Source organism: Polyodon spathula, unplaced genomic scaffold (assembly GCF_017654505.1).
Source record: "Polyodon spathula isolate WHYD16114869_AA unplaced genomic scaffold, ASM1765450v1 scaffolds_906, whole genome shotgun sequence".
In the NCBI taxonomy this organism is placed as follows: Eukaryota; Metazoa; Chordata; class Actinopteri; order Acipenseriformes; family Polyodontidae; genus Polyodon; species Polyodon spathula.
This window is the reverse complement of record NW_024472393.1, coordinates 114,706-125,000: the sequence shown is the minus strand read 5'-3', so window position 1 is coordinate 125,000 and position 10,295 is coordinate 114,706. Positions and strand designations below refer to the sequence as shown.

General features: G+C 48.3%; 1 protein-coding gene across 6 annotated transcripts; it reads left to right on the top strand.

Annotated features, from left to right (window-relative positions):
- The first annotated feature begins 106 nt into the window (after positions 1 to 106).
- Positions 107 to 9,834, top strand: atg4da (autophagy related 4D, cysteine peptidase a). 6 transcript variants are annotated; one of them, XM_041242067.1, is made up of 11 exons: positions 107 to 202; positions 1,928 to 2,224; positions 3,266 to 3,349; positions 4,134 to 4,307; positions 4,609 to 4,921; positions 5,932 to 5,996; positions 6,508 to 6,656; positions 6,819 to 6,897; positions 7,375 to 7,451; positions 7,673 to 7,792; positions 9,060 to 9,834. In XM_041242067.1, the coding sequence occupies exons 2-11, from the start codon at positions 2,011 to 2,013 to the stop codon at positions 9,240 to 9,242; spliced, it is 1,458 nt and encodes a 485-aa protein (XP_041098001.1). In that variant the 5' UTR covers positions 107 to 202; positions 1,928 to 2,010; the 3' UTR covers positions 9,243 to 9,834. The 6 variants fall into 6 exon arrangements, with proteins under 6 accessions (XP_041098001.1, XP_041098003.1, XP_041098002.1 ...); XM_041242069.1 differs by lacking the exon at positions 107 to 202 and adding an exon at positions 218 to 293; XM_041242068.1 differs by lacking the exon at positions 107 to 202 and adding an exon at positions 303 to 407.
- Positions 9,835 to 10,295: the final 461 nt, after the last annotated feature.

The following is a 10,295-nucleotide window of genomic DNA, read 5'->3' as shown; positions in this document are numbered from 1 at the left end:
GTCGTGACGTAACCATTCCTTGAATGCGCCCGCCTCACTGGAGGATAGCAAGCGTATGATCTCTCGCCAACCAATCACCGAGCCCGGTACGGGCGTCGTTGGCGAATTGACAGCACCGTTAGCCAATTAGGTGTCAGAAATATCAACGCGACACCCAATTACAGCGTTTCATCCCGTCTTTGTTCGTCCCCTCCCGTTTAAGGTAAATAACAAGAAGTAATAATAATTTTAAACTTCTTCTCGCTGCGTGTTTCGGTGCTGCGTTAAACCGGGCGGATTGCAGACTGGGTCTGGTAACCGTGTTTGTTGTTGTTGTTGTTGTTTTAAACGCTGGTAAACAACACGGTTTGGCTTCATTTCCCCCTTGCTGTAAACAGGAAGTGTTTGTAATATAGCACAGTAAACAGGTATGATTAAATATAAAATGGAAATGAAAATAACTCACGCCGGGTTTAAAGCGTGATCTGTTCAGCCAGGAGCGGAGGCCCCGGCTCAGTGCATTGCAGATTCATTTAATAACGCCTTGAAGAGAGTGTGAGTGTGTGTGTGTGTGTGTGTGAGTGTGAGTGTGTGAGTGTGAGTGTGATGTGTGAGTGTGAGTGAGTGTGAGTGTGTGTGTGAGTGTGTGTGTGTGTGTGTGTGAGTGTGTGTGAGTGTGTGTGAGTGTGTGTGTGTGTGTGTGTGTGTGAGTGTGTGTATGTGTATGTGTAAGTGTGAGTGTGTGTGAGTGTGTGTATGTGTGTGTGTGTGTGTGTGAGTGTGTGTGTGTGTGTGTGAGTGTGAGTGTGAGTGTGTCTTCACTAGCAATTATAAACATGGACAAACGCAGCCGTACCTTGTAAGGTAAGCGATGACCCTCTCTACCGGAATGACTGCGTGTTTACGTGTCTCTTTCCTATTGTAATGTTTAACCCGGGGACCGAGTCAAGGTGTGTCGCTGCGTTGCAGGTCTTGTTTTCAAAATTGTCTTTTTTTTTTTTTAGGGAGGACAGTTGTCAATAAGTGTGCATTGTTGTGTGGTGCGGTGCAGTCGGGGGCGGTTTTTGTATTTTTAAAGTTATTTCTCACGACGCTCTCCAGGACTAGACACAAGTAAAGTCTGGAGAGGGTCTGTGTTTATCCGGGTCGAAGCAAGCAAGCAAGCAAGCAAGCAAGCAGTGTTGGATTTATTTATTTGTTTCAGTTATTTCCCGTTTTAATAAACAAAGTAACGAATGGGTAAGTGGTGTATTAAAAGGTTTAGCTGTTCCAGGGGGTGTTAAGGCTGAGGGGGCACGAAGCCGGTTTCTTTTGGGCTCAGTGGGTTGAAACCTGGGTCAGGCTCCGCTTCTCTACCCAGGGTCGGGGGGGCCCAGTTACTGTGCCTTCAGTTTCTTTTGAAGGAATTGGAACGGGAGTTTATATTTTGGAGACCCGATATCTTTCATTTGAAACAAACACACGGGGACTTTTAAAGTAATTTGTCGCAGAACACGGCAAATTTGTAATTGTGATCGCAGATGCGTTGGAACTTGGAATTGATTTAAAAGGGATTTGGAAATTGATCTTATTTTCATCGTGTTTGACTCTTTCAACAGTCCTGTATATTATATAAAAGCAGCAGAATACTTTTTGTCCTGCAGGAAAGAGAACTTCTCTCTCTCACTCATATATTCTGTGTCTTATATCTAGATTATGTTTATATTGTTTTTTTGGCCTGAGCTGTGTATACATCTAAAACTGTAAAACAATCAAACATGCTAATATTTGATAAAGAAAGTTTGTTCCCTTTTTAAATAAGGAAAAAACACAATGTGTGTGAGAGAGGAAGAACCACATCTAACAGGAGTTCAAATAGGATTGTAAATCTGGCTTGGATTGTGTGTGTCATTGAAAGCGTTGTGATGGTTGAACCCCAGTCCACGCTCCCTGCTCTTCCCCCTGCTAGGTGTGTGTGGATATGAGAATTCCAGGGACCACAGCAAGGATAAGAAGCCCCGCCAGGACGCTGGTTCCCTGAGATCAGTGGAGATGAACTCCATCTCCCCCAGCGCCGCGCAGTACCTGGGAGTGAGTCCCGAGGAGACGCTGCCCCCCCCGGGACGGAAGACTCGCTCTCACGCCCCCCGCGGTGACAGGAGTCATTTCCTGAACGGCGAGGAGAGCGGTCCGTCCAGGGAACCGCCAGATGAGGTGGACCGACTCAAAGCCAAGCTCATGTCAGCCTGGAACAACGTCAAATACGGTCAGTCACTGGAGAGCCGGGCAGCTCAGCCCCTTATTATTATTATCATTGTTATTGTTGTTATTATGAATGAGTCATTCAGCAGATGCTTTTATCCAAAGCGTCTTACAGAGACTATGGGGGTGAACTATGACTCGTCAGCTGCTGCTGCTGCAGAGTCTCTTCTAATAGGACCTCGTTTGTTTTGCGTCTCATCGAAGGACGCAGCACAAGGAGGTTCAGTGACTTGCTCGGGGTCTCGCACACACAGGGAGTCAGCGGCTGAGCTGGGATTTGACCCTCCTGGTATCAAGCCCCTTTCTCTATCCACAGCACCCCCAAACCCTTTATAGTTTAGATAACTGACAAAGCAATTCCAGAATCAAAATCTAGCCGCTGCCTGTGTGCTAGAGTAAGCTGTTTGATTGATAGACAGCAGTGGCAGGTGTCCGGAGCGAGAGCGCTTCACGGAAGTCTGGGTCAGATCTCTACAGGTAATGACTGCTTGCAGTGGATCTTCATGCTGTCATAAACCAAACAGATTTGATGAGGTTCTTAAGTGCTGTTCGCTTTTAGTGGGCCTGTAGTTTCCCTGCATGGAAACTGGACTGGCCTTGCATAAGTTTTATTTCAGTGTTTCCCTTTGTAAAAGCATAGCAAAGCACACGAAAGCATTGTAAAGCTCAATGCCGTTTGATATTGCAGATTTTAAAATCATGATATACTGGTAGATGCATAGTGTACCCGTGGGGGGGTAAAACCAGAGACTGTCAGTAAGCTTTTGAAACCACTGAATAAAAGATGCAAATTAGGGGGTGCCGCGTGATCTCCCGCAGCGCTGTGAAGTGTGAGAGCGGCAGGGCTGCAAACAAGTCTACCATGAATCAATCAATCAATCAATCAATCAACGTCTGTCGATCGATCAGTCAGTCTCATTTACAGTGACTGCCTGGCAACAAAGAGTGAACAGCATTCTAAAATGTCGTACGGAAAAAAGAATATTTATATTTTTTCTTTTTTGTAAATCTTCTTTTTTTTTTTCTCTCTCTCCCTCTCTCTCAGGCTGGACGGTGAAAACAAAGACGCATTTCAGTAAAACCTCCCCCCTGATCTTGCTGGGACGAAACTACGCTCTTCAAGAGGAAGGTGTGTGTGCGCTGTGAAAATGCTGCTGAGATGACACAGAGCTTAACCGGCAGCTGCAAGGCCAGCTCCAGCGTGCGACCGCACTAATGCCCTCTATTGCTGTTCTGTGTTGTTTTGTGTGTCTCGGGGGTAAGGCAACACCACGTGACACACGCAGAGCTTCAGCGTGTATCCTTAGACACAGCAGCGTGGCACCGAGTTAGAGACAGAACTCGGACCGGTGTCGGTTACCTCGTGTTCTGGGAGACAGCTCAGGGACGGAGAGGGCCTGTCGTCCCGAGGGGATTCAGGGAGCTTGTCTCAATCACGCTCTTGTGCCTGTCTTGTGTATCTTGTCTAACGCTGTGTGTGTGTGTGTGAAGCTGATCTCTGTGAGTTTGTAGTGGAGTAGTTCCATTGAAGGTGAAGCAGCTTTCACAGAGCGCTGTTTAGACTGTCGCTTGGGGGTGAGGTGTGCACCCTTATTTGGCAGACGCGTTTTGACTGGCAGTCTAGTTGTGTGTTTCGTCTGTGTCGAGTTGTGCGAGTCAGGTAACTGTAAACATGATCTCGCGGTGCCCCGGGCAGGCTTGTTTTCACAGGACGCTTGTCTTGTTTGGCCTGTGTTGGGTCACAATAAGGATTTTATTGAACAACAATATTTTGTTATTTCTGTGTGTGTGTCTCGTGTATGCGTCTGTCTGTCTCTGTGTCTCGTGTATGCGTCTGTCTCTGTGTGTGTGTGTGTCTGTCTGTCTGTCTCTGTATGCATGTATATGTGTGTGTGTGTGTGTCTGTGTTGCAGAGGGTCTGGAGCGGTTCCGGATGGACTTTGTGTCGCGGGTCTGGCTGACGTACCGTCGTGAGTTCCAGCAGCTGGAGGGCTCGGTGTGGACCACGGACTGTGGCTGGGGCTGCATGCTGAGGAGCGGGCAGATGCTGCTGGCTCAGGGTCTGCTGGTCCACCTCCTACCACCAGGTCTGTCAACACTGCAAACAGGCCTGGGCATACGGCTCTGGACAAGAGCGCGCATCATCACTCAGCAGAATGAACTGACTGTGCTTCACCAAGTGGAACAGAACCTGCTGAATGTTGTTACCTTAACACGCTGAAGTACACGCTGAAGTACACACCGCCGCTGCAGAGTTTTCACACACAACGAGAAGCAAACACATTTCAAACGTGATGTTCCGAAATCTAATATGAAGTAATACTGTTATGGCTTCTGGTAGACTTTTGCACGGAAAAACCCCCAACCCCCTTTTCTGTGTGTTTTCAGAGTGGAGCTGGCCGGATGCCTTGCAGCTGACGGATATCGAAATGGAACCTCTGAAACCACGCTCCCCCTCCCGGGCCAGACCACTGCCGGCTCTGCAGCAGGTCTTCACAATACAGCCCGGTCCAAGGAGCAGGGAGAGGGAGGAGCCCTCCCGGGACCCCCACACAGAACAGCTGCACAGAAAGCTGGTGTCCTGGTTTGGGGATCACCCCTCCGCCCCCTTCGGAGTGCACACGCTGGTGGAGTGTGGGAAGAGTTCTGGGAAGAAAGCGGGAGACTGGTATGGCCCTTCCATAGTGGCCCACATCATCCGGTGAGTGAGGGCAGGGAGAGCGGGACTTTTATAGATGAGCCTTCTTGAACTGCTGCTGCTGCTGCTGCGGGGTCACTTCCAATAGGACCTCGCTTGTTTCACGTCGTTCATTGGTGTAACAGATGATAAGCGCGTTTGCTTGATCTGGCGGGGTTTGCGTTGGTAACTATGGAAACCGGATCGCGTTACCAAACTCTTTGACCCCCTTCAGTTGCACACGAGGGACCGGGCGCCTGCCGCTGGTCGAAGCGGTTTCTTGAAACGCGTTTGAGAGAGCGACTCGAGGATCAGACCTAGTCAGTAAATGTGAAACCCCGTTTCGTGCGCTTCGTTGCAAAAGTTAAGAAAGCTAGCCTCGTTTTTATAGTCCCTTGAACCTTAAGTGATTCAATCAATCAATCAGTCAGCCTATATTTCATAGTGGACCACAGTCAGTGCTTTACAAAGGGAGGGATGATAGATGTGTGTTCATATACTCTGTATTTGTTTTGGGGGGGGAGGGATGATAGATGTGTGTTCATATACTCTATATTTGTTTTGGGGGGGAGGGATGATAGATGTGTGTTCATATACTCTGTTTGTTTTGGGGGGGAGGGATGATAGATGTGTGTTTGTTTTGGGGGGGAGGGATGATAGATAGTGTGTGTTCATATACTCTGTTTGTTTTGGGGGGGAGGGATGATAGATGTGTGTTCATATACTCTATATTTGTTTTAGGGGGGGGGGGGTGTCTGCAGTTCAATGCACAGAGGTACCGTGTGTTTCTCTTTTTGCATTTCTGAAAATTTGCTAAACTGTGGAATTTGTTTAAGATTCAGATTTTTTCCCCATGTGATACTGTTGATAAAATAAATGTAATTTTAATATATGTAACAAAGTGTTTTAAAATAACAATAAATACGTCACGTGCAAACCCTTCAGTGAATACGACAGGAGTGATTTGCAGAGACGCGAAACAGACATCCGTGGACAGCGAATGAATTCAATAACCTCGTCTGTTCTCTCTCTAGGAAAGCCGTCGCGAAGGCCTCTGAGCTTCCCAAGCTCACTGTGTATGTTGCTCAGGATTGCACGGGTGAGTCTGCGCGAGGAGGGGAGAAAAAGGAACAAACTTAGGGAACGAAAGCGAAAGCGGTTTATTTCCCCGTTTCTCTGTGCGAAGGCTTTAAGCAATCAAAGACATCACTGCTTAATCAGGAGCGTTGGACAGTAATAGTGAGGCTGTTGGTTAGTGTCTGAACCTTCCTGGACCCTGCAGAAGTGTGTTTGATGCGCGCGTCGATGCTGCAGCACATCACAGCACTGCAACGGAGCGCTTCTCAAGATAGCTTCTTATTTATTATTCCAGTTTAGAAATCATTCCTGTTGTGTTTAAAGCTTGATAAAACGTTACGGAAATCAAAGGGAGGCTGAAGTCTGGAGCACAGGCTGCATGCACTAAGGCATTGTTGTTATTATTATTATTATTATTATTATTTGGCAGATGCCTTTATCCCAGGCAACAGGAGGCAGAAGGAAGGCAGTGAAGTTTAATCCAGCTGCGGGCGCGGGCTCTATTCAAACTCTTTTCTCCTGGTCTCTTGCAGTGTATAAGGGGGACGTGTTGAAGCTGTGCGAGCCTGCTGGAAGAGACGGCCTCTCGGGCCCCAGTACGGACTGGAAATCCGTTATCATACTGGTCCCAGTGCGGCTGGGAGGAGAGACGCTCAATCCCATCTATACAGAGTGTGTGAAGGTAACATCAGCTTTCGTCCCGCTTCATTTTAAGGGCCACTTTCTTTTTGCTTCTTTACTAATGTTGTTCGTTTTGAGCTAAGGGGTTTGTACCAACGAATTTGGTTCAGTTTTCAGCTGATTTTTTTTTTTTTTAACAGCGAGGTTGATTCTGTCTCAACAGGACATCCTCCGGTTAGACTGCTGTCTTGGGATCATCGGCGGCAAACCCAAGCACTCCCTCTACTTCGTGGGTTACCAGGGTAAGAGCGATCCCCTTCCCTGCGCCTTACCATGCTTCCCTGTGCCTTACCATGCTTCCCTGTGCCTTACCATGCTTCCCAGTCCCTTACCATGCTTCCCTGCGCCTTACCATGCTTCCCTGCGCCTTACCATGCTTCCCTGTGCCTTACCATGCTTCCCTGTGCCTTACCATGCTTCCCTGTGCCTTACCATGCTTCCCTGTGCCTTACCATGCTTCCCTGTGCCTTACCATGCTTCCCTGTGCCTTACCATGCTTCCCTGTGCTTTACAATGCTTCCCTGTGCTTTACAATGATTCCCTGTGCTTTACCAGACCTCTCTGTGCTTTACAATGCTTCCCTGTGCTTTACCAGACCTCTCTGTGCTTTACAATGCTTCCCTGTGCTTTACCAGACCTCTCTGTGCTTCACAATGCTTCCCTGTGCTTTACCAGACCTCTCTGTGACCTCTTATGTGCATTTGTGTGTTTGTTTGCAGAGGATCACTTGCTGTATTTGGACCCTCACTATTGCCAGTCTGTGGTGGACGTCACAAAGGACAACTTTCCTCTAGAGGTAAGAGCTCTGAATCTTGCTTTACCTGCAGAATGTCACCCCCCTTTTCTGTATATATCTGGGGGGGAAAAACCCCAATTATGCTGAAATTTAGGGTTACTGTTATTTAGCAGAAGCCACAGAGAGTAATAGATTCTGAGGAGAGATGCACACGGTACAGTGGTACAGCTGTATGTCCAGGCTTTGTGTTATTAACCTGCTCTCCCGTCTCCTCTCCCCAGTCATTTCACTGTAACGCTCCTCGCAAGCTGCCTTTCAGTCGCATGGATCCCAGCTGCACGATTGGCTTCTATGCCAAAAGCAAGAAGGACTTCGAGTCCCTGTGCTGTAAAGTGATGGGGGTGAGTGAGAAGCACTTCGAGTCCCTGTGCTGTGAAGTGATGGGGGGAGTGAGAAGGACGTCGAGTCCCTGTGCTGTAAAGTGATGGGGGTGAGTGAGAAGGATGTCGAGTCCCTGTGCTGTGAAGTGATGGGGGTGAGTGAGAAGCACTTCGAGTCCCTGTGCTGTAAAGTGATGGGGGTGAGTGAGAAGGATGTCGAGTCCCTGTACTGTAAAGTGATGGGGGTGAGTGAGAAGCACTTCGAGTCCCTGTGCTGTGAAGTGATGGGGGGAGTGAGAAGGACGTCGAGTCCCTGTGCTGTAAAGTGATGGGGGTGAGTGAGAAGGATGTCGAGTCCCTGTGCTGTGAAGTGATGGGGGTGAGTGAGAAGCACTTCGAGTCCCTGTACTGTAAAGTGATGGGGGTGAGTGAGAAGGATGTCGAGTCCCTGTACTGTAAAGTGATGGGGGTGAGTGAGAAGCACTTCGAGTCCCTGTGCTGTGAAGTGATGGGGGGAGTGAGAAGGACGTTGAGTCCCTGTGCTGTGAAGTGATGGAGGGGAGTAAGAAGGATGTCGAGTCCCTGTGCTGTGAAGTGATGGGGGGTGAGTTGAATGTTTTCACACAGCGTTGCCTCACTTATATCACAGAGTAACTTGATAAGAAGGGTTTCTCTTGACGAGTCTGAGTTCAGGAGCTGCTGTTCAGCTCCAGCGTAGAGGAGCTCCTGGAATGTGTTTTTATAGAAGAGAGAGCCAGGGCTAAAGACAGGGTATCTCCAGTACTTTGAATTCCCTAGCCACAGGCTAGCTGGAACATGCAAATGTTAATACAACTGGGGGTCGTCTAGGCTACAGTAGAGATGTCTTTCACACCTGGGTGTCTGTTTGCTTATGTCGAGTCTCTGTGCAAAGGCTGTAAAAGGAGGCTCGGTGGTCCGGTGGGTAGAGAAAGGGGCTCGATACCAGGAGGTTCAAATCCCGGCTCAGCCACTGTGTGTGAGACCCTGAACAAGTCACCAAACCTCCTTGTGCTCCGTCCTTCGGGTGAGACATCAAACAAACGATGTCCGATTGGAAGAGACTCTGCAGCAGCAGCAGCAGCATTAGTTGATGATGCAGAGTTCACCCCCCTGGTCTCTGTAGGTCCTGTTGGATAGAAGCTGAATGACTCATTTGTAATAATGGTGGTAGTTGAAGCCTGAGTACAGAATGCCAGCTGTATCTCCCCAGCCCGGATTGAGAGAAGCAGGTCTGGTAATCGGAAATGTTTTTGTTCATCTTTTCAAGGCTTTGACGTCCTCGTCTTCCAAAGAGAAGTACCCCGTCTTCACGTTCGCGGAGGGGCACGGGCAGGACTACGGTCTGGACGAGCTGAGCGCCCTGCCTGCCGCACACGCTGCCCTCACCCTGGCGCCGGGCAAGCTGGGCAAACCCAAGAGTGCCAGCGCAGACGACTTTGTATTCCTCTGAGAAACCCCGGCGCCCAGAACACCGCTGACTCGCCCGACTGCAGCCCTTAAAATTTATTTATTTTTAACAACATTTTCTATTAAAAAAAAAAATATATAATATATATATTTTTTACACTAACCGAAAGGACGTGCAAACAGGTTCTGTACGCCCCGCGGCAGTCAGATGCCTGCGTGGAGTTTTTATTGCGTTCGCTGCCCCCTGAGAGACGTGCGCAGCTCATGAAGCAGGATCTTCGTCTGGGAGACGCGCTGAATGGTCAGCCTTTGTTCTTTTAAGTTTAGGCATTGTCTTTTTTTTTTTCTTTTCGCAAGCAGTGGAGACCATGATAACCTGCCCCGTGTGTGTCTGTGTCTGGACGGCAGGTTTTCCACCGCTGGAGCTGAATCCAGTGCAGTTGCCTGTGCAGGAGAAGGGCTCCTAGCTGTCTGGATCTCTTCAGTGCAGGAGGGCTTTGTTTTGTAAAACCAGCGCAGTGTGCGAGACTGTCTCAGATTTGTGTCTTTTAAAATGTTTGCACCTGATTTTTATCATTTCTCTGCCTTTGTCACCAGTGGCTGTCGTGCTTTTATTAAAGTTTATCGTGGTTTAATTTGCTCTCTACTCTTGCATGTTTTCCTTGTGGCTGTAACTGTGCACCCTTGGCTTGCCGTGTTTCACATGCTTCGTCGTTCCTCTCTCTTTTTGCTTGCCTGTGCTTGATCATCCTACCCCTGTGTTTGTATTACAATTTGCTGTGTGGAGTAACGGGACACTTTTTATAGAAAGGTCTCTCTTTCCAGGTGGCAGGAAGGTCTTGACTTGATCAGGAAGCTGCTGAAGAAGTTCTCAGGGAAACCCGTGGAACGTAAAACACAAACAAAGGCTGTTCCCTTTCAGAAAAACTACAGTATGATATATATATATATATATATATATATACACACACATAGATAGACAGACTGACTGGCCACTTTACCTGTTCCTGATCTTGGGCTGGGTGTCCGTTTTCCCCTGATCACTTTGGCATAGACTCCCATCAGGTGCTTCAGGTCAAGCTTCTCGATCCGTCTG